The sequence below is a fragment of the Halictus rubicundus genome, chromosome 15 (assembly GCF_050948215.1).
Source record: "Halictus rubicundus isolate RS-2024b chromosome 15, iyHalRubi1_principal, whole genome shotgun sequence".
NCBI classification, from domain to species: Eukaryota; Metazoa; Arthropoda; class Insecta; order Hymenoptera; family Halictidae; genus Halictus; species Halictus rubicundus.
In genome coordinates, this window is record NC_135163.1 from 6,695,984 (window position 1) to 6,720,062 (window position 24,079).

Consider the following 24,079-nt stretch of genomic DNA (forward strand, 5'->3'; position numbering starts at 1 on the left):
ATTAAGAGTTTCACTACTGAGAATTCAGATAATTTTCCTCCAGAGTAAGCGGATCCGCACAGCCTGTAGGGAGCTTCTAAAGTCACCGGAAAACAATACGGAGGCCGTGAAAAAGATTTGAAAATTTTCATGAACTTCTGCGTGTCGGAGGAAAGATTGTTGCAAGACTTACGAACTGTAAAGAGACTTCGAACTTCAACTTCGAACTGAGAAGAGGAATCGAAAATGTGAGAACAAAGTGAAATAGCTGATCCTGGGACGGCATGGTGCACGGCAGACGATAATTCTGCTCGCTCGAGCAACGGGATTGCCCCGCGAATTAAGAGAAAAAGACGTCGCAAGGTGAGAAAGGATATCCGCGATGGGATTAGGCGTCGCGAACGAGTTTCGCAGCAAGAAAGCGAGACGTTCGGGCACAGACGCGCCGAGGAAAGGACATCCTGCAAGATTCTCCCGCATGCGGCTCGGTATTTCTTGCCGGGGCGATAGGATCTTGTCCCCGGGAAAGATTTAGCGATTCCTTTAATTGGCAAGCCCTCCGAAAAACGTATCACACTTCTTTGTTGCAAGCTTTCCACAAGAAAAGGAGAATTTCTATTTATTTGTCTTCGTATTCCTGACATTCCCCCGACTGAAATGAGTCCAAACACGATACCATTCGGAGCATTTATGCTCGTTTAATCCACGATTTAGTGGAGCCTCGATTATCCGAACTGACGAGGATATGAATTTTCTAGAGTAAATTTTGACTGATTTGTACGATGGAGATTATTCTATATCGTAGCACATTAGACTGAATTTTCAAACTTTCAAATAATGGTGAATTCTTATTCGGTTCGGATAATCGAGGTTCTACTATATCGTGGATTAAACAGTTATACGTAACCCGAATGGTGTCGTGTTTGGGCTCGTTTTAATCGGAAAAATGTCACGGATCTGATAGTAATAGTTCCGTAAAAAAATAATTGAAATCAACAAAATTTTGTTGTTCGATTGATCTGTTTTATAGGAAAGGACGGTCTACTATAGAGATATTTGGAACAATCACGGCGAGAAAACATTTGCGAAGGGAGGTGTTCTCATATTTTTTAAAAGTTGTCCGTGTGCTTTCTTCGAGAAAAGCTTGTTTCCGCGGGATCGTGGAAAATCGTCGGAGAGGAGGAAACTCTTCAAAGGGGCGTCGACATAAGTCCGAACAGCGGTGCATCGACGTCCCCGAAGGCACGACCCCGGAAACGGAATTATCAACGCTGCTTTATCGCATTATTTTGCCGCGTGCCTACTATCCGTGCTTCTCCCTGTCTCTCTCTCTCTCCCTCTCTCCCTCTCTCTCTCTCCCTCTCTCGGAAATTAGTTCGACCGAGTTTTAATCTGTTTAACGTCGGAGTCGAAGTCGTGTTTATCCGTGTCCGCCGAGCTGTCCCGCTTTTTCGTTTGTTCGCTCGAAACATTCTTTAATCCGACTTTATCGCAACATCCGAACTTGCGCCAAGTGGGCTGGTGTACCTGCAGTGCCTCGTTAATTTAATCCTCCGCTAACGAAGTTCTGATAGTACCGGGGGAATTTTTGACTGTTGAAATTCGTTCGAGTTGAATCGTTTTGTTGACTTCCGAGGCGGAAGGCACCTCGACTCAATAATATACTCGAAAAAATTGGTTTTCATTTTTTTTACTATGACGCACCCTAAAAATGTGAAAAATTGAAGATAGTGTAATTGAAAACACCTTATCAATAAATTAATTTCCACGGTGGCTGCTCTTAATCTTCAACGCGTGTTTCTTCGAATTTTTGCTGGTTTTTCATTTTTTACGACCAGAGTTTGCAACTAAAAAATCGGAAAAAATTCTCGAATATGTGGATCGATGTGGTAGATGTGTCAGATTTTTTTAAAGAATTTTTCGATGCGATTTAATGGGCAAAATGGGGTATAAACTGGATTTCTCTTTGCTCCCCGTAACTACCCTTACAGGCGAGGAATAGGGTTGGAACTTGGTAGAAAGGGTTGTTCCTTGGTACGCTATCAAATGTGCCATTTCCGGTCAAAATCGGCTGAAGGGTACTTAATCCGGCTGGACCCTTTATCCATGTATTTTTCCTTCGTGACTCGAATTTCCCATAAATGCATAAAATCCGCAATTTAATTAATTATATTTTGTGTCTGACGTAATGAATTTCTGTATTTAAGAAGTTGTCAAGTGCCGGTCACGGGTGACCGTCGCGGCGAGCCGTGTTAATCGAGCTACAGTCCAATTTCGTGACCGGAATCGCGCTCGACATCGTGACCGAGTTTCGAGTCTACCGATGTAATAGCCACTCGTTACGGCTCCCTAAACGAGTTTGCGTTTCCCGGCGCACGCTGTAACAACGTAACATTGTAACGTTGTAACGCTGTAACATAGAAGAGTTAATTTCTCCAGCCGCCGCGACGCTGTCGCGGCACACGGAAATATTAATAGAAATGCGGAGCGAAGCTTTTACGCTTCGGTTACGTTAATGTATTCTAACAAATTCACTGGATACGGCGCGGCATGTATTTACATAATCGCGTGTAACTTTTCCGAGCCGCTGTTACATGCCACGCGCGTGCATTGTTATGAATTTGTTATGCGAAACGCGCCTGGCGGCGACGCGAAATGCAATAGGTAGTAATAAGACGCGAAACGTAATATCTAGCAAGACGTGTGTGTGTGTGCTAAAAAAAAAAATAATTTCATTAAGATTCAGCGACAATTTCGAATTTTTCTGACTTATCATCCGAATATGTTGCTCTCGTGTTTGGAAATTTTTGTAGAATTTTATTTTGCGCTGCGAGCACACAGTGGCGCGTTGGAAAGTTTCAGACTGTGTATGGAAATTTACATCGAGTGTAATTAGGTGTATTCTTTTAGGTATGGAAAAAAAAAGGAAAAAATTAACATTTTTATCTTGCGTACCATCGGTTCAGCCATTTTATTTCCATTGCTGAAATGAAAATAAAATGATAACGGTTGGATTCGTTAAAAGTTGCATTTTGCAAGTTTTCGAGGGTTTCTATCATGGAATCCATGGAAAAGGTGCGCAAAATATTTTTTAAAAAAGGGAGTACGGAAATTCTGATTCTATGTAAGAAAATTGGTTGAAAATGTGGAATAATAGTTTTTCGTACAGGACTCCGTTTTCGAGATAATTAATTTTAAAGATTAAGCATTACCGCGGTAAGTAGTATTGGTCAGTTTTGGTCAGACGCTGGTGGCGCTCGACTAATTTTCAAACTCGAATATCTCAAGAATAAAGTATTCTACCAGAAAACTGTATTTTACATTTTCGACTCATTTTTATACATAGAATCTTCTGCTGCTCTTCAAAATAATTTTTGAAATTCCCTGTACAAGCTAAAGGACTGTAAAGCGATCCTACTGAAAAATGTTGGAGCTTGACATACTTTTAAATTTATCTCGTGAATAAAGTCACGTAGAAAAAAATTGTACTCCACATTCTCGACTCATTTTTTAACGTAAAATCTTCTACTGCTCCTCGAAATAAATTTTGAAACGTATTCTGAACATATTCAACATATGCCCACATAAGAAAGTTGTAAAATACAACCATTAGTATATTCTTTGAAATTCCAACTAATCGCAATCTTTCCAAAATTTTTCCAAAATCCAATCTGAGAAAAGCTATCGTTATTGACTTATTGTTATTGAATAGAAGTCAGCTAGTTTACTTTCTCCGCGCAAAACGGAGGAGATTCCCTCCGTTGTAATTTACAAAGGCGCGGCTGCCCACCTTCAATCCACTAATGTGTAATTAGTTTACATTCTGCCGGGAGTTTGAATTGAAATTTAAACGAAGATTTGATTGCGAGGCTCCGAGTGGAATGAGTCGACGGTGGTCGGACGTCCGTCGACTTCTTTCGACAAAGAATCGGGCTGAAGAGAGACAAACTAAAAAGAGACTTTCTCTCTCTCTCTCTCTCTCTCTCTCGTCAGAAGAGAAGAGGCAACACGATGCGTTCAAATAGAGATTATCCTCCTCGGCCGCAACAATCCGCGGAAGAGGAAACGCGGAAGACCGGTTGGAACAGACACGGTCCCGCACAAAGCCCGACTTTTTCCCTTTCTAATTGTTTTTCAGCGAGCGCGTTTCCGTTTGCTCGGCTCTACGGCGGAAAACGCGACTAGGTCAGTGGTTTCCACGAGTGTCTCGCTTTAATCAGGCCCCATTCACGGCCGAATTTATGCTCGAGCGACCAAACGAGATCTTCGAGTCGCATCTGCATGCTCGGGAAACAGGAGTCGAGCCAGTTCTTCCAGTTATTTTGCCTTCGCGAACCTAAGTTGCACGGACTTGCGTGTACGGCGATCTGTCCCATAAATGAACACTTACGCTGGCAGTTGAAATTGGTTTTTCATCAATGCAACTTTTACCATCGTATTCGTCTCGTTTTTCTGATTAAAATGACCCCAAACACGATATGATTACGATCATAATTACCCGCGTAACAAGCTTTCAAAGTTTCGGACATATACGGTAGAGGTACGACGAATTCCTAACTTCGCTTGTCACTGGAGTAATTATGATCGTAACTATGCCGTGTTTGGAGTCATTTTAATCAGCACGACGAGTCGATTACGATGGTCAGTTTTTCAGTGAGGAAAAACCAATAATAAGAAAAATTAATTTTAAGCTTGGCAGCTTGGTAAGAGGCAGTCGAACGGATGAGGAAAGATCGGTGCCGATGGGATGCCGGTCGATTTGCAGTACAGGCAAGTCGGTGACAGGCTTTAATTCGAGTCCACGCGTCCCGCAGACCTTGTGCTCGGCCTGGCACGAGCGTCGTTCTTCAATTACGAGCGGGTAATCGAATTTGCGACGTGCTGTCGCGTAACGAGCTCGTCCGGGATTCTTTCATCGACGAGACCGAGTTCCGGCAACGCAACACCATATCTCTCTCTCTCTCTCTCTCTCTCTCTCTCTCTTCTCACTCAATATTTCCAACGAGGAATCGCCTTGATTCCTTTCCGTTCCGCCGTCCTCCATTCAGAGGAGGATTCTCGCGCGTCTACATCTAATACGGAAGGATTTAGCGAAGGATCAAATTTGAATTTGAATTTATATTCAAATGAAGCAGCCCGGTCGCGTTTAAACATCGTGCCGCATCCTGCCGCTTTTATCTCGCAGTCAGCCGGCGTTTTACGAGCGGGGTTACAGTTCTGCTTATGCGCCTGGCGAGTCGTTCGGTCGACTTTGTCATTTTTTGATAGCACGGATTTGACGTGCTCCAGCTTGTACAAGGAATTTTCGAAATCATCCTATGGTGGCGGAGAAAAGAGTGAAGGTCGCGATTGTTAATTTTTTTATCTGTAAGGAATATTTAAAATATGCCTTCTGTAGATCCAAGTGTATGCATGCACAAAACTATAGCTTAAAATAGTTCGAATTTTTGCCATTTTTAATTACCTATGGCTGGACCTTATGAGCAACCTTAATCGATTTTTATGAGACTTCATGCATGCTTGCAATTCACTTATAGATCGACGGAAGACGGATTTTAAATTTTCATTCTAGGCACGAAAAGTTACAAATCGAGATCTTTACTCTTTTCTTCGAAATTTCAATGGTGATTTTTAATTTAGCAGTTTTACACCTTATCTAGCCGACTGATCCTGACATCCGAAGAAAAGCTCGGGACTTTTCGACCAATTTGAAATAATCGTTCGTTTGAACGAGCGAGTTTTAATATGAGAAAGTCGAGGCCATTCCGAGGCGTATTATCAAAGAGGAAGAGGGTGATCCGGGAATTTTCTGGGGCAGGGAAGTTGCAAACGGAAGAAGGGCCCTCTGCGAGGCGAGTGCGTGAGAGGATTGCAAAGTGGCTGTTTAAGAGAAGTCGTCGAGAGAGAGAGAGAGGGAGAGAACGCGAGGAGCGATTCCTCCGGAAGATCTGCTGAGAAGCCTGATCAAAGTGGGGACTCGAAGGGTGGAAGGGAGGAGAGGAAGAAGAGAGAGTGTACTCACCGAGCAGTATCGAGGCGTTCGCCCTTTGGACCAGCTTGTCCACGGTGTTCTTGAACTCTTTCGACTCTTTGATCCTGATCTGCCCCCGGGACACCTCGCCCAGCTTCGGCTTTCCCAGCAACGCCATCTTTTCTTCGGCGGTCCTCTCTTCCGGTTGCTTCATTTCCGCCGCGACTGCGATCCCTGCCTCGGCTGAGAACAAACGGGCAGACCTTACTGACAAATCGATAGATTTTTCGTTCTTCGGTGTGGTGCTGGGGACGGTGTATGGTCAAAACGCTGACGAGGGAAATTGTTTATGCACCGTTGGCATCAACATTCTATTTACAGTGGGTGATTAAATCCTTAATATATCAAATTATATTAAACTGTTACATATACAAATATATAATTATATATTGGTACATTTTAATATTACTCTATGTATATGATATTAATATGTATATAGTGTAAAGTAATATTAAATTATTAGACATTATTAATTGACGACTATACATTGAAACAATCAATTTTTACATTGGAAGTGTAGCTATATTGTGTATTTTGTGATGGGGTACACTGAGAGTAGCAGAAAGAAGTGTGAGATTGCGTTATATAATTTGCATTGAGTGTACTTAGGTACATTTCTTCAGGGATACGAGTACGAACATTCAATTTTGTGCCATAGGTTCGTGAATTTTATGTACATTGTTATTGAATTGAAAAGAAAATTATATCGGATTTGGAGTTATCAAAATTTTTCTTTTGCAAGTTTTGGGTCGTTATTTTGCAAAAAGGTGCATAAAATGTTTGCGAAATTGTGATAAAACAGAGAAATTCTGATTCTACATGGAAAGATGAATGAAAACTGTGGAGCAACATTTTTTTCTACAAGACTCCGTTTATGAGATAATCGAGCATGAAAGTTAGGCTGGCACGTTACTGTTTTAAGTAGAAATGACCGGCTATAGTCAGACACTGGTCGATCAATTTTCAAACTCGAATATCTCGTAAACGAAACATCTTGTCAAAAAAATGTATTGCACACTTTCGACTTATCTTTTCACGTAGAATCACCTACTCTGTTCGATAATAATGGTTTAAACGTCCAATACGAGCTAGGGGAGTTTCTCGGCAGTGAAAAATTACTAAAATTATTTCGGAAATCAAGACATGTAAAAAAACATTTTACTCAGAATATTCCACTAACGAGTAAAAACTAAAGATTCAAAATCGACAACCGAGAATGGAAAATTAAAAATTGAGAACGGAATGCTAACAATCGAGACTTTAAAATTCAGGATGAAAAATTGATAATGAAGAGTGGATTGGAGTTTAAAAATTGAGGAGCGGCAAATACCGACCGAAGATTAAAAACTGATGAAAGATTAAAAATTCAGAAGAATTGCAAATTGAAGATAAGAAGCTGAAAATTGAAGCGTAAATTGTAATTTAAAAATTGAGGAGTAACAAACTGGAAACTGAAAATCGAGACTGGTGGATCAATAGGAAATAAACTATGGAGAACAGAAAATGAAAAATTAGAAATCAGAAGAGAAAAGGTTGAAAATCAAAGAATTGGATCGAGGTTTAAAATTCGTCGTAAATATTTTAATGCTTGCAAACCAGCGAAACTGCCACCTAAAGGCGATGGATCAATCAATGTCACGATCCGGATAATACGACCGGGCATCGATCCCGTTTATGCATTATACCCGTGTAACGTGCCGCCGAACGTTTATGCTAATTCCGTGCGCCGACGTCTGACCATACACCGGCTATTACCACTGCAGTGGTATTCCCTTTGCAGGGAAGTGGCTTTGCTCACGTATATGCATAGTTGGGAGGCACACACACACACACACACACACACACACACACACAATCGTAGTAGGTTAGGACTGCAGCAATTTTACCGATGAAACCGGAGAGTGGGTATACACACCGGTGCTTACCAGGGGGGTTTTTCCTGCTACATTGTTTCAACTGCTACTTGCCAGGATTTACTATCCCATGCTGCGTTCAATTTCGTAACGGCGCTTTACTCGGTGAACTTTTACTCGGTATTTCATTCGCTCTCGTTCGTTTTCTAATTAATTTATGCTTCCCTCTACTTCCCCCCGTTTTTCACTGCTGGCCGCGATGTGCGAATGCCAAGCGATGCAGTCGACTTTGCCATTGTTCCTGTCAGTTTTAGACCGGTTCATCCGATTCTTCGTTTAACAGTCTTCTAAGCAAGGATCGCGCAAGCTTAGGCGCTCTTAGCACAAACAATCTTTCAGCGAAGTTGCAAAATGGTCGAAAGTAGATTATTATCGTGTAAGATTTTGTAAACAGTAGCATACAAATGGTTTAAAATAAGGATAAAATCAGATAAAATGTGGTTGCAAATTTACAAGCTTCAACCCACCTGTGATAATTACTTTTAAAATTAGAAAATTGGCTTTCTGCAAGCTGCGATCGCGTCTACTGCAGCTTGTTCTTATTTCAGCCATAAAAGATGGTTTCTTCGCAGCAGTAGCCGAGCGGGTAGAAGCGGTACAGAGCGGAAACTGTTACACAGACTTGGAAATCGATTTTTTAGCCAGCATCGATCGAGAGTAAGGGTGTATTCAGACCGCGCGGAGTTTCGTGCGTCCTCCGTTTATCCATTTGACGGCGATTCACCGCGAGAATACTTTTCTGTATCGCGTGTCGAGCAATATCGACGGCTCCGGGCCCTCTCGAAGCCGAAACGTTTACGAGCGCGGTAACTTTTCCGAGGCGTTGTCGCTCGCGAATCGAGAAAAAACGCTGTGCGAAATCGACGAGCATCCGTCTCGGTTTCCTTTCTTTCTCGAAAAGCGAAATTCTGGAAACTGGTGATTAAAAATTGCAAATTTCCAAATTAAAAATTTAGAAGTGAAGTTTGACAATCGAAAATTGAAATGAACATCACGGTATAAAAGTATGAAGTCTACAGATTTTTAATTAAAACTGAAAAATCGAAGATTGAGAATTGAAGGCTGAAAAATCGAAGATTGAGAATTGAAGGCTGAAAAATCGAAGATTGAGAATTGAAGGCTGAGAAATCGAAGATTGAGAATTGAAGGCTGAAAAATCGAAGATTGAGAATTGAAGGCTGAGAAATCGAAGATTGAGAATTGAAGGCTGAAAAATCGAAGATTGAGAATTAAAGCACCGAAGATTGAAAATTCAAGATTGATAAAGCGACAACTGAAGGTGTTTACTGTCGAGTCGATGATCGAATAAGTTTCGGAAAACTGCACAACAGTGTCACAGCTGCATAAAAACTGCACACGATAAAGTTGCAAACACCGAGCTTCAATGGGCCGAGAATCAAGGACGGGCTCGGAAAAAGAGCGTACCGCGGGGCGATAATACGCTCCAGGTCTTCGGGTAGATATGTATGATGGATTAGGTTGGATTAAAAGAGACTATCTCGTTCGCGACAAACCGTGGAAGCTTTAAATCGAGCAGCAACTCCGCGACGAGTTCTGCTCGTTCCGTTGAACGAGTCGGAATATTTCATGTGTTCTCTAATATTGACGCATCGGAGGTCGTGTCCTTGGGACGATAAATATAATCGTCCCTTCAAGAAGGATCAAGAGCCATCCTCCCGTTTAATCCAAGGTCGGATGCTTTTAGATCCTACACAGAACGATCTGTGGCCAATATAAATACCGAAGTCACGTTCTCCATTCGAATCTTACATTTATATGCGACTTTATACCCGTTTATTTATTTATCACGATAAGGGGTCTCAATAAAAAATTCGGAAAAAATTCTCTAATGCGACTCACAATGGCAGCAACGTTCCATAATTTTTTCAAAATTTTTCCGAGCCATTTAATACTGAAATCACAACGATGAATACCGAGGGTGCATTTTCCAATCGATTCCCAAATGTACACGCGACACTACTCCCATTATTTATTTATTACCATAAGAAGTTTCAATCAAAAATTCCGAAAAAATTCTCTAATGCGATTTACAATAGCAGCAACGTTCCATAATTTTTTCAGAATTTTTCCGAGCCATTCAATACTGAAATCACAACGATGAATACCGAGGGTGCATTTTCCAATCGATTCCCAAATTTACACGCGACACTACTCCCATTATTTATTTATTACCACAAGAAGTTTCAATCAAAAATTCTGAAAAAATTCTCTAATGCGACCCACAATGGCAGCAACGTTCCTTAATTTTTTCAGAATTTTTGCAAGCCATTGAATATTAAAGCGATATCTAATGAAGGCATCAACGTTACGTTTTTCGGACTGTGGGCCCTTCTACTCCCATTATTTATTTATCGCAAATAGGATGTTCGCCAGAAAATTCTGAAAAAATTCCAAAACGTGCCACAGACTAGCAGCAGCATTTCACGATTTTTCCACAATTTTTGGAAACCTTTAAACAACAAAAACAAAACAACATGTATAACCTGATCCTCGGACAATCAAAATGATTCACTCCGGTACAGTTCTCCCCTTTGAACAAACAAACCTCGTTCGCCATCAAACGAATCGAAACACGTGAAACGTACACTGCTCCCCAGGGTCCCGAAGGACCCGGCCACAGTCGAGCAAGGGGTAACCATTGTAAAAGCACCGGGGTTCCAGGGAATTGAATTTCTCGTACGGAAAGAACGCTGTGACTGGCAGGAAATCGATGGACCTGTTCTGGAACGTCAACGGGATGGCAGCGCGTGTCGTTAACTACCGTGTCGCGTTAGATGACGAGACAACAGGGAAAGAGCAGCGAAGGGTCCCGTCGAAATCGCTGGATCAGATGATCGATGGGAATAACAATGCGGAGGACATGTTCCTAGAGAGAGAGAGAGAGAGCGAGAGAGAGGAAAGAGACTAGACCACGGAAACTTGTGAGTCACTGCTCGAGGAATCGCATCAGCGGAAACATAACACCGGTCCACGCGAATTATCCCCCGGGAGACTCGCATACTTCCTATCGATTTTCCCATAAACCGCTTACACCGGGAACGAAGCGTCCTCTTCCCTGTTTCTGATCCCCTCCTCCCGACCGCGAAGAATTATCGCTTGCGAGCCACGGGCGCCATTTTTCTCATGTTGCTCGCGAAAGTCGCTCTCGTGCACTGTGCCCAATAAGTTATTCGCTTCCCTCTGTGCCTTAGTAGACAATTTTTATACATTTTTATGCCAGTTCGGCCGAGTAAAAGTTTTCCGTAAAAATTTTGAATATGAGAAAATGTAACGATTACAAGAAAAGTTCTGAACACAAGAAAATTGAATAGTGAGCAAATTTTGGAGTACAAGAAACTTTAATACCGACAAAAATGTTTAATGTGAGTCTTGCTTCGTTTAGCTATCTCCATGAAAATAACTATTTGTTCCCATGAATTATAAATTAGGTCTGAACTACACCTGCAACTTGTTTGGAACAATTTCTAGAATTGTAAGTTTGCATGAAATATTTACTAGACTAACGAGAAATAGTACTTTTATTCCACACACGGCAACTGAATTGATCTCGGACTATGCTATGCTCACTTCGCGTCTATGCAAACATGATTTTACACCGATTCCGCAGCTAGCTCTAATTCCGACCGTTCGTCTCGTTCTCCATCCAGGAACATTAATTCCATCTTCATTAGACCGGTCCAATTTGCCCAGCATTTGTTCAAACATCTTTATACACTAATTTCATTAAATACCATCAGACTCGGCTGTTCCAGCCTCTCCAACTTCTCTCTCTCTCTCTCTCTCTCTCTCTCCTAGCCATTAATTTTCGTTGGTTTTCTTCCCACTCGGCCCTCTGCCGTCCGAGAATCGCGGCTAGATAATGAAGAACATATTTACTGCGAAAGCAGAAGAGCTCCGGGATCTCTCGCGAAAACTCGAGAACCTTCAGGAGCTCGAGGAGACGCGACTCAACTCACTGGGATCTTGAATCTATCGTCTGCAGACACTCAGAATTACGAACGATCTTTGCACGTAATTCGCTAATCATTTACAAACAGTTCGTCGCCATTTCAAATCGTCCTGAACCCTAGGCAATTCATCTTTCGCGAAAACGACGATTGAAATACTTCAAGATACTGGGTGGTCCGCCAAATATTTATTTTTAAAGTCTACCAACATATTCGTGACTCTTTTCCGAGTAAAATGAGCCCAAACACGGCACAATTTCGATCACTTTCAAAATCGAATCGCATCGGTTCGGATAATCGAGGTTTTACCATTTCATCTCCGAATATCTTACTATTCACTCTGCTGATTTTCACAGTCGATACAGACCGTACTCCCTTGTAAAATACCACTGAACCGTGAAAATAAAACATTAACGATAAAAATAGCTACTAAATTAATAACAAAATCTTTCTTTCTAACGATTTTTGCTATGAAATTGTTACCAGCATACTCGCGGCAATTTTCTGATTAAAACGAGTCCAAACACGGCACAGTTCGGAGCATGCGTGCTCGTTTAATCCACGATTTAGTAGAACCTCGATTATGCGAACTGAAATCAGTGGTACTGAGCTTTCTACAAAATCGTGATTTAAACGAGCAAATGTGGCGCGAAAGATGTCGTGTTTGGACTCGTTGTAATCGGAAAAATGTCACGAACATGCTGGTAAACCTCTTTGGCAATTCCTAATTGCTTTCTAGCAATTCCCTATAAAAGAATCGCTCCAATCTCAATAATTATCCATTAAAAAGTGCCGCGCCAGTCAGTGTAACTAGTCTAGAATATCAGAACTCGCATAAAACGAAATTTTAACCGCGAGCTTCCGAGCTGAAGGCGCTCGTTTTACAAAATTCACGAAGAAATTCTCAGTGGCAATTCGTTTTAAAAAAAGCTCTTCAAGCGAGCTGAGGGCGAGGCGCTAAAAGGGGGCGTAAAAACGATAATTTTCTAAATTTTTCAGACACGGGGGAAGGCGAGCTCGGGGCTCGATGGTGCAGAAGAGCCAAGGCCTCTTCGAAAAGCGTCCTCGGGGCACGTTTCCTCTCTCTGGACCGGCGGCAGCAGCAGCCACGTGAAAGATGCATCGTCGTCAGGTGAGATATCGGTCTGTTTGCACCGACTTTCGACTCTGCTCGTGTTACCCGGTGCCGTCTCGCCCGCGGAAAGCTTCTTATCCCCGTGGCAAGCACGTATCGTCCACGGAAAAACCTCTTCCCCCGGAAAATCCGATATATCACGGATCCCCGGGTCCTGGGTCCGCCTTCGCCTTCGCGTTCGCTCCGATTCAATTGCTTTTCATACCGTGTCCCCGCGAGTGTTTTCCCTGTTTCCCCGTAAAAATGCTCGCCACCCTCAATATTGCTTCTCGAGGATTCCGTCTTGCTTCGCGAAACTACACCGAAACTTTTCTACTTTCGACTGCATTTGAGAGAGCGAGAGAGAGAGAGAGAGAGAGAGAGGGGGGGGGGTTGACTTGTTCATAAATCCCCGTTTCATTTCTTTGATCGATCAGGGGTTGCTGCACCGAATCGATCCAATAACTTGTCCCTTGCTCTCTCTGGGATTTGCGAGTGATCTCCAATTCTTTCCCGCGACTGTAAACTAAAAATTGAATAAGAAATTACCATGGAACAAAAATTAAAATTTGATCTTATACTGTCGGAGATCTTTTCGCGGTTTAACAATTTTTTCCCGCGATTATAACCTAAAAATTGAATAAGAAATTACCATGGATTTAAACATTAAAATTTGATTTTATACTGCCGGAGGTCTTTTCGCGGTTTAACAATTTTTTCCCGCGATTATAAACTAAAAATTGAATAAGAAATTACCATGGAATAAAAATTAAAATTTGATCTTATACTGTCGGAGGTCTTTTCGCGGTTTAACAATTTTTGTCCCGCGATTGCCGATGAAAAATAGATTAAACAATTTTCTCAGGATTTAATCAAGATTCTCCTCTTCGCCACGAGCCCCGAAACATTGATCTACCCACTTCATTCGTCAATGGGAGACATATTCAGAAAGTTTGAATTACTTGCACGTTCGTCGGAGCAATTTGTTGCTGCCGTTTAATTAACCGCTTTGACGTGTAACGCGCGGCGAGGAGGGTGACGGGGTCGATTCTTATTGAGCGTGGTTCGTTATCGAAAGAGGATGGTTTATTAAGGGCTTCTGACAGATTGGACGCGCGGTTAGGCGACACGTGCACGTCCTCGGAGAAGAGAGGTCCCGCGACGAGCGCGACGCTTGGCATTTTCTCACCGGCTTTGTGCGGAGGCCCGGTGGCTCTTTTCATGGACGACCATTCCCGGCCTTCCCGGCAAACCCGACAACCTCTATCTCTCTATCGATCATCGCCAGGACCCGTGGCATTTCCCTCCCCCGTGCGCAATAACGCGAATCCAAATCGAATCTGTGCACCGAAAAGAGCAGCCTACTTTCTTCGTTCGGGGCGCGACGCTGTCAGGCTATCCTCGGTATAGTTTCCCGAGCTTGTAGAGCAGACTTCAGTCTTCGTGTTCGTGACGATTTTTGATTGCTCACCGCGGGAGAAAATTGTTAATCTTCTCCGAGACGAACTTTCGGAATCGAATGAATGCTCAACCTGCTCTCATTCAAAATGCCATAGGACGAAAACCAAAAATCGTACGTCAAATTTTAAGAGCTCGTTGCAAAGAGGACACTTCAATCTTCGTACCCGTTGCAATCCCGACCGCGGGAAAAAATTTTTCTAATACAGGCATTCGAATTTGTAATTTTTCGTGTAAAATCGATCTTCGGCCTTTCTGCTTATTTCTAATTGGAAAATTTATCTTAGAAGAAAAAGACACTTGAGACATCTGAAAGTAGAGGTTTCACACTTTAAAATGAAACTAGGTAGATCATCCTCCGATAATTTTTCACGAAACAACGTGACCTCAAACATCCCCAATCTTCCATAGCACAGAGTCCCCCCGGAATCTTCTCACTCTAATTATCATTCTCTCAATAATTACACCCCAGTGGAGCCTCAAAAAATTATCTTAGACTGTACCCGAGCACTGCGCAATTCCCAGCGCGCAACAAGCTCGCTAAAACAGCCGAGCAACGGTTAATTAACATCGCAACGTCAAGCGACACAGCGAAACGACCGGGGTCCCCATTCCGGGACTCATAAACCCACGAAAATCGCGCTGCGTAATTAGCGTGAAGCAACGCAATCAGTTCGAATGAATCGTCGGCGTTTTTCATTTTCCCCCCGACGGCTCAGTTTCAACCCCCGTCTCCGCCCCCTATTCTCTCCCTCCGCCCCGAATCGTCCCATTTACAGGGAATCATCGACGCGGTGCGGTTTTCGCGTTCGAAAACGAGCGATCCCTACGCGGCCGACTGTAATTACAGTTAATTATAGTTCCGTGAAATCGGCCCCTTTTTCCCGATGGCACCGACGCGACCGAATTCCTGGGGAGACGGAGTACGGCCGATTTTGTGTGTCCGGTTTTATTGCGACCGATCGATACCGTGTGCCGGGGACAAAACCGGATGCACCAAAGTGCAGGTGCATCCACGGTGAAATTAAATTGCGACCGACGGACAAATGATTGCGAGCCGATACAACGAGAGGAGATCGCATGACTCGTTTCCGCGTCTAGACACACTCTGTGTGCTCTCTTTGTTTTGCCTCGGAAACTGGTGTACTCGAATTTGCGGAGATTAATTGATAATCGGTCGACCGGGCATCTTCGAAATGGAAATTGTCTTCATTCGTTGCATTTCATTCTCACGCTTTCTTAAATCTCACCTAATCATGTTTATCATTAACCCCCTTTGCACTCGAAGCTATTTTAACCCCAAAACCGAAACATTTCTTCCGACCTAGAATATTTCCCTTCTATATATATATTTTTCATGTTATATATACGAAAATGGTGCAATTTTTAGTTTATTAAATACAAACAAACTTTAGAATTTAAAAAATATTTCGAATAACGATACAGCAATTTTTAGTGGTGCCTTACAGTCACCATTCGAGTGCTAAGGGTTAATGCATTTAATTTTTACGCTATTTTAAATCTCACCTACCCAATGTTTTTAATCAATGCATTGAATTTTTGCACTGTTTTAAATCCCACCAACCAATTGTGCATCCCTTGTGCTTTGTATTTGGGCCTGAGAGGGTGAACCGAGAATTTTTCCAGGAAACCTGGTGAAAAGTCGAGTTTGGCCGAGCCCAGCCGAAAACCAGGACCATACTAGGCGGAAATAAAAGTTTGCCCGGTATAGATCGCGAAGAGGATGGCACGGGGCGGCGGCTTCAAAGCCCGCGATCTCTTGCCTGAAGGCACCGAAGGGCTTGCCTAAATAGAAAGATCAGTCTCTGAATTTCGCGTTAAATCTCGTAAGCCACTTAGGCGCAGGGCCGTTCAAAGGCCGGCTAATACGGTAACCCTTTAAACGCCTCAAAGGGCCGCGCGAGGAAACCGTGCGTATTCACAAAAGGCTCTTCCAAAGAGAGCTCAGCCTCGCGGCGAATTTTCCCTGAGGTGCTTTCGAAGGCGATAAATCTCCGTCTCGATCGCTAATCGATTTCCTTCGATTTCGGACCTCTCTGTTGTAGCAATCTATCTGTCGTCCGATCGATCTTCCGCCTCGAGGACCGTTGAATTTATACCCGGCCCTGATTTCGTTGATCTGTATCACTGAAATCGAGTCTAACTGCGAGTCTTGGAGTTTGTGTCAGTTTTTCATTTGAACGCAGTGTGTGTCTGTGGAGTGATTATGGTCGATTGATAACGTTGATCGTTGAGAAATTAGTGGAAAATATTTCGTAGAGTCCAGGTAACTTCGTTAATAAAATATGTGCTGCAGGTATCGTTGACTTGTACTACTGAAATTGCTTTTATGAGCAGACTTATTGTCGGGATTTTATTAAAATATAATGCAAGGCTGTTTGGTGGGTCCATTATCGTCGATTAACGTGTTAACTGTCGAGCAATTAGTAGAAAATATTTCGCAGAACTAAGGTAACTTCATTATTAAAATACTTGTTGCAGGTATCGTTGACTTGTACTACTGAAATTGCTTTTACGAGCAGACTTACTGTGTCTACTGTTAAAATGTAGTACACGATTGATTGTTGCCTGTGATATGAATTGTTTATTACAAAATTCAGAATGTCGAAAGCAGCTATTAATATTGTTTTAATATTCTTTGTGCTCGTTGAATTATTGAACTAGACGAAAGCTGTCGGCACAGTGATTATAAGAAGGTGGAATCGTCTGATAATTTATTATTCTACGAACTTAATATGTCAGGTGTTCTGTAATGACCCGCCCTCGGAATCGTTAATGCAATTAACAGAATAACTTTTCCCTGCGCCGTCACTCTCAACACCATTACTCACCAGGCGAAAGCTTCCGGGGGAGCTGAGGGTCCAAATTGGTACCCTGGGCACGCTGAGTCATTAAGTATTAGGGTTAGGGTCAAAGTTATCCTCCCAGTGGCACGTTATTAGATTATACTAGGTGTCCGTAACACGCGGGTCCCACTTCAGGGATCGCTTTAGAACTTGGTATTAATCAAAAATTTTCATATAGACGATCCGAGAGTTCGGGGGCTCCTACTGGTCATTACCGAACGGTATAATCAATACCTAGTTAGTATGCATTAGAAAACCAATCTGTACCCCTCGAAAAATACTCGAGATAATCGTCAAGGGAACTTCAGAATATTTAATATTGCAAATCGATGGGAAAATATCCAAACTGCTTCACAATTCAGGGGAACGTAAATTATTTTAAAATAGAAGTCCAAATATTATAATAAATTGGTAAGAAAACTCAAGGTAACTTTATGTAATGAAACAATGCAGATATGGTTGACTTGTACTACTGAAATCGGTTTTAGCAGCAAAATATACAAACTGCAATGTTTGGTATCTTTAAGACTTTAACTACTGAATCCGAAAAATTCTATAAAATTGATGAAATCGTATTTTTGTTTTACCATTGCCTAGAAAAGTTCTTTTGTCCACTAAGGGGAAACTTGTGCATTTCCGGTTTCGAACCAAAGAGAAGAAAAATTCGCCCCGAGGTTTGAAGGGAAATTGCGGTTCTCTTGAATCGAATGCAACATCTGCACAAAACGTTCGCCACAATGGATCGTGTTGGACTGTGATTCGCGGTTTCAAGAGCGGAGGATGAAGAGAGAGAGAGAGAGAGAGAGGAAGAGGCATTCGCATAGTGAAGCACGCTATACAATCGTCGTTACATGCACAAAGCAGTCGTGACGCGTATAATCGCGTTAGAAATGCTAACAGCCTAACATCAACCCTCAACGCGACCCAGAAACGCTTCTATTTGTTACCCTCTTGTATCCGAGCGCTGCCTCGTCCCTTCTCGCAGGTAACAACGACCATGATTCCCCCTACCTTCGGTTGCTAATCGAACGTGCGGCTCGAGGGACTCCTAGGCTCGCTATACCACGGGAAAAAGACCGTTTTTGGTCCCAAGGTTTCATCGAGTAGGCTCTCGTTTTCACCGTAGCCGAGATTACGACCGCCATTTTCCCTGATATATCGACGATTTTGTCGGTGTGCTCGTTATAAACCAACCCTAAGCGCACGCTGTTTCGACAAGCGACGCAGGGTCGTCGATTTAACGCGTTCATTGTTCGGCTGACACCCCGAGAAATGTCACCAGTATCAATATTAAACCTACCAAGCACAAAACTTTTATTTTTCAAAATTTTATTCGCCTCTAACTTGAATTAGGAATATTACATAAATTCTAATTTCTTCTGAAATAAAACAGAAACATAAAGCAGATTCTATTTTTCTCAGAAATGAATTGCGACGATAAAATAAATTTTACACGCCTCTGACTTGAACGAGGAACGTTAAATAAATTCTATTTTGTTCTGAAGTGAATATAAGAACATAAAGCACGTACTATTTCTCGCAGAAATGAGTCAGAAGCATTAATTAAATCCCGCTCGCCCCTAACGCGAACAAGGGACATAAAGCAAATTCTCTTTTCGTCGAAAATGAATCGGGAACATAAAGTGCATTCCATTTGGTAAATTAATAGGAAACATAAAAGAAATTTTATTCGCCTCTAACGCGAACGAGGAATTTCAGATAAGTTTTATTTTCTTCTGAAATAAACCAGGAACATAAAGCGCATTCAATTTCCTTCAGAAATCAATCAGAAACGCGAACCACGGTGAAGTAGATTTCTATTCGCAGAAATGAATTACGGGAGAGTTCGACGAGTTCAATTTTTATGGGGAATAGGGATTGAACAAATTTCAATCTGCAGGAAATACGTTGTCGAGCAAACCGTAACACGGTCTCGCTTAAAACTCGCGTCAGAGTTTAAGCAGGAAGAGCACAGAGAGGCGGTGTTCGCGGTTCCCCGCGGTTCGCAATTAACCGTTTTCTCCGTGCAGTTCGAATTTCCGCAACGAACGTGCAACGAGCAGCGAGCGACCGGCAACAAGCAAAGTATAAGGGCGCGTGCTCCCGTAAACGCATTAGCTGCGTCGCGTCGCGAAACCTATCTGCTACCGCGGCTAATTAGTTGCAACAACGCAACGGCGGGAAACGGGAGGTCCTCCTCGCTGCTTCCGCCCTCGTTACTTTCAATTAAACCAGAAACCCGAAACACGATCAACTTTTTCCTATTATTGTTATCGCCGTCCCCTTTTCGCTCTTTGTTTCGCGCAATTTGCGCTTGTCCACCGGCGAAACCAATGCGAAAAATTTCCTTCGTTTCCGTCCCGCCCTTGTTCAACAATATTTGATCAAAACCGTGAACCACATTGTCGAACAAGTCATAAAAATAAAAGACGGTATTGTATATATTGTCCCAAAAATACGTCCTTCAACGAGGTGAGTCCTGAGATCATTTAGAAAAACTTTTTCCTTTACGAAAATGTTCTCCGCGGTTTCGTTGAGGAGTTATTAACGAAAATCGCCGGGCCAACCAGAGAGCGGCTACCGTTGAGCGGGCCGCTGGTATTGGGTGAGGCGACATCCGTCTCCGGTAGCCGCGCTCTGATTGGTCCGGCGATTTTCGTTGATAACTCCTGAACGAAGCCGCGGAGAACATTTTCGCAAAGGAGAAAGTCGCTCGAAATGACGTCAGGAATCATCCCCTTCGATGCAGTATCATATTCTTGAGCATATTCGAACGATTCAGAAAAGAAAAATCTGTATGCAGCTTGTATGACTTGAACTGAAGGCAGACGATTTTTATTTAGCGTAGAACGCCGCGAGCTAATTGCAATTATTTTGACAAGAAAGCTTCAAGATGTTACAGCAAGCTTTGTTAGTAGTAAAACCAGAATATCGAAAGTTCATACCAGAGGCGTCTGGGAGCTTCGCCGATCCTAGAACCAGAAAATAAAAGTTTGAGAAAATGGTGTGAACGATCTCGCGGCTCGTTGTAAAAATGATAGAACCGTTGTTACAAGGGATGGTCTGGTATTTTTTTTTCTGTTAAGCTTCGGGTGTAAAAGTAGCCGAGGTGAGACGACTTTCCAGGTGGATTTGTGGGACGATAAACGGGCTCCCCTCGGCGAGACTCGATCGACGGGCGATAAAGAAAATGGGAACGGTCGTCGTCGGGCACGTCGTCGTAACGACGAGCAACGCCTCGGACGAGTCCTGTCCGCAGGATCGTCAGCGAGGAATTATTCCCGACGACGGGCCACGATAAATCCTCGCCGTCGAACAAACCCCCCGTATACGACGATAAAGGGAGCCTCTAACGTTTTGTAGCTCCGTAATAATCCGTCGTGGAGAAAAAAGAAAAAAAAAAAAATTAAAAATCCTTATGGATTCTGCGGACGCTCACAGCACGTTGCCCGAGACTTTACGAGCTTCCAATATTCAGCCCGAAAGAATAAAAACCGGAATTATTGATATTAACGAGGGCCACGGCGTCGTTAAGTGTTTTATACGATGATGATGTTCGCTGAAACGGAGAGAAAATGCTCCGGTGATATTTAAGACATTCTTCATTTCCTTAAAGGCTTCGCGGGGGTTTCAACATCCCAAGACTCGATGAATTTTGTAAACTTTTTAAATGCTGCTTCAACAAACCTTCAATCTTTAAAATAGAAAATAATGGCACTTCAAAAGGCCTTCAAGAAGATGAAATTTCAAAAGGATGCTCCAAAGGACCTTCAAACTTTAAAATAAGAAAATGGCATTTTAGAGGACCTTCAAACACTGAACCTTCAAAATGATGCTCCGGAGGACCTTCAAACTTTAAAATTAAGAAAAGGCACTTCGAAGGACCTTCAAATGGTAAACTTTTTAAATCAAACTTCAACAAACCTCTGATCTGTTAATTAAAAACAAAATGGCACCTCAAAATCCTCCCCAATTGCTCGACACAAACGCGTCTAAAAACAACGAACAATTTCACCGGTATAAAAATGTTAAACAAAACACTTCCACTATATGAACATTTGCTCGTAGCCAGAGCAGAAAATTGATGACCCGATGCACCTGTAGTTTCACTTGCAGATCAGCGGGGGGATTCGCAAGTTCGATGCTCTAGGATCGAGTGCCATTTCTCGAATGTCGAAGCGGCTCGCGAAAACGGTAAAGGCTCGAGACACCCCTTCCGCGGTGCCGTTTCCTGGACTCGTTCATCTTCATTCTTCCGGGCGTCTGGTCGTCGAATATTTATCGGTGTCGTTCCGAAGACGTATCGGGGTTGTCCGTGTGAGATACTTTCGACTCGTGACTATCCGGGTTAAAAGGGACCCGAGGAAAGTGTACAGGGCGAGGCACCTCGAAGAATTTCCAAATTCTGCGTTGTACAACAGAAATTATACTCCGCGACGTTTATTATCCAGGCCTTGGCGACATATACAGAGAAATAACTGTACTACTACCGTTACCATTTTCTTGGCAACATTTAAATTAAAATATCTGCTGAAGTAATAATTTTTTGGCGTGCGTGGGTTAATAAATTTTCATGGAGAATGAAACACTGCATCGATTGGAAGATGAAAAATTTATGGCTCAGTTTAGAAAATCAAAGTTGATTTTTATATCTCCTAAACGCTTCCACTTATGAAGAAATCATGTTCCACTTGATACCGTGTAACTTCTGTGGAAATAAATTTTTGGTGCAACACATAATTTAGGAATTAGGTGCCTCACCCTGTATATAGTTTAGGGTGACTGCAGCGGGTACTGTAAGTAGTGATACTATACAGTTTCGAGGGTTCTGGACACAATCGCTATAGGACACCGAACAATTAACGACGCGGGCACAATTGCGAGGCGGTGGTCGTTGAAACTTTCGGACCGCGGAGAATCCTTTCGGAAACTGTTTTCGAAGTTTCTGCGAGGGATTTCGACGGGATAACCGGTTGGCTGGGGCTTCTGATAGTTGTCTATACGGTGGACCACAAATATTGAACCCTCGGAACTGCGTAGTTATCGTACAAGTCGAGATGCATTGGTCAACTTGAGTGCTGAATTTCAAATTATGGCAAAAATATGCAGAGCAATAGAAGAATTTCCGAATATTTTATTGCTATTGTTAAGAAACGAAACGAGTTTCTGCCTGTGTGTGCAGATTTCATTGCATTTGTTACAGAATATGCAGAGGTAAAAAAACAGAAAAGATTGAGAAAATTCCAAATGTAAATCAGTGAGAAGAAGAGTCTGAAAATGATATGTTGAAATTGTTGACAGAAAAAGTTCAAAGCATTTTTATGAACCTGTTTATAGTCGATCTCACGAGTGTCTTTAGCAGTCCGAATATTAATTATAAAGTTTTCTGTCCTTCATAAGTCGCAGGGATGCTTCGGAGACGTAAATTAAACAGGAAAGTCTCCTTTGGCAAGTAAAGTCGACTTTGTAAAGTTCTTCGGCAAGTGAAATGTCTTTCCCAAAGACCTTCGCCAAGTAAATTTTCTCTTCCAAGGTTCTTTAGCAAGTGAGATCCTCTGGATACTTGTTTCGTGGAGCTTCTGAAATATATGAGCTAAGTGCTCCTGAGTTTTTTTAAATTCTCGCTTTGCAAAGTAGAAAGATCTTCCCCCCCCCCCCCCCCATTACTTTCCAAACTGAGGCTTTGTTTTTCGTTATATAATAAGGAAACTGCAAAGGTCCAAGCTGTATTGCTAAACCATTAAGAAGTACATGGATTGAACCGCTTCTAATTCATTGAAATGCGAAAATGGTACTTCATCGAATCCTCAGAGTTTAAAATATGAAAATGGCACTTTGCCGAATCTTCAAAGTTTAAAATATAAAAATGGTACTTTACGGAATCTTCCAAGGTTAAAATTCAAAAATGGTACTTTCACTGATCTTCAAGCTAACATCAAAAACTGGTCTCACGAATAACGCCTGGACGAATATTTGCCTGGCGAATATTAACCACTGTTTTTGCGTGGTACTTTCAGGACACCCTGTACGGATGCGTGGGTGTAGAGGCACAGGCACAGTGCCAAGGCGACGCTATACTCGAGCGCTCAAACAGAAAGGGATTCCGAGGGAGATTGAAACAGTCCTCCGACTCTCGCCCAAGTTATTTCATGGAATTATCGTATTCCGGAGACAATAACGCGATTCTTCCGACGCTGGTGGCACGCCGTGTTTACTTCGGATCACGGATGCATTTGCTTCCCATTGTTTAATCGACTGTCCGACGATCCATTGTCCTCGCTACATGCCCCGGATAAACGAATCGTCAAACACTTTCCCTCTCCGAGCGTTCAAAGTTCCTCTCGCGCCTCGTCTTCTTTATCTTCGTCGGGATTGTCTTCAAGATTGTCTCTCCTCTTGTTATTCCCTTTCTAACGTTTATGCGCTCTTTACTCTTGGCCGATCACCCTTTTTGTCAGATTTTCTACCGATCTCGGTGCTATTTATGAACAGACTGTGAATCTCTATGGAAAATAAAAATCTTTTCGCGGCGATTCACAAGAACGAGAATTGATCGACGCTTTAACGAACAGAGAACGTTAATTGAAATCGTTAAAGTCACCGTGAAAATAGCAAACGACACAGCTTCGGAGGAAAAGGACCGCGTGCAACGCGATTTCGCGAAGAGAGGAAACGGTTTTGCGAGGTTCCTCCGAGCAGATTTACAGTGCCGGGCTTTATTGAAACGGTTCGAAAGCCACGGGCAGACA

The 24,079-nt window shown here is 42.6% G+C and overlaps 1 protein-coding gene across 5 annotated transcripts in view; it reads right to left on the bottom strand.

The window, feature by feature from the left end:
* Positions 1-24,079, bottom strand: part of Calx (sodium/calcium exchanger 3) — a 160,851-nt gene that overhangs the window by 67,266 nt on the left and 69,506 nt on the right. For 3 of the 5 annotated variants that reach the window (XM_076800577.1, XM_076800576.1, XM_076800580.1), the window contains exon 4: positions 6,002-6,217. In XM_076800577.1, coding sequence (XP_076656692.1) covers positions 6,002-6,217 — 216 coding nt within the window. The remainder of the gene's footprint in view (positions 1-6,001; positions 6,218-24,079) is intronic. The other 2 variants (XM_076800579.1, XM_076800578.1) reach the window with 2 other exon arrangements.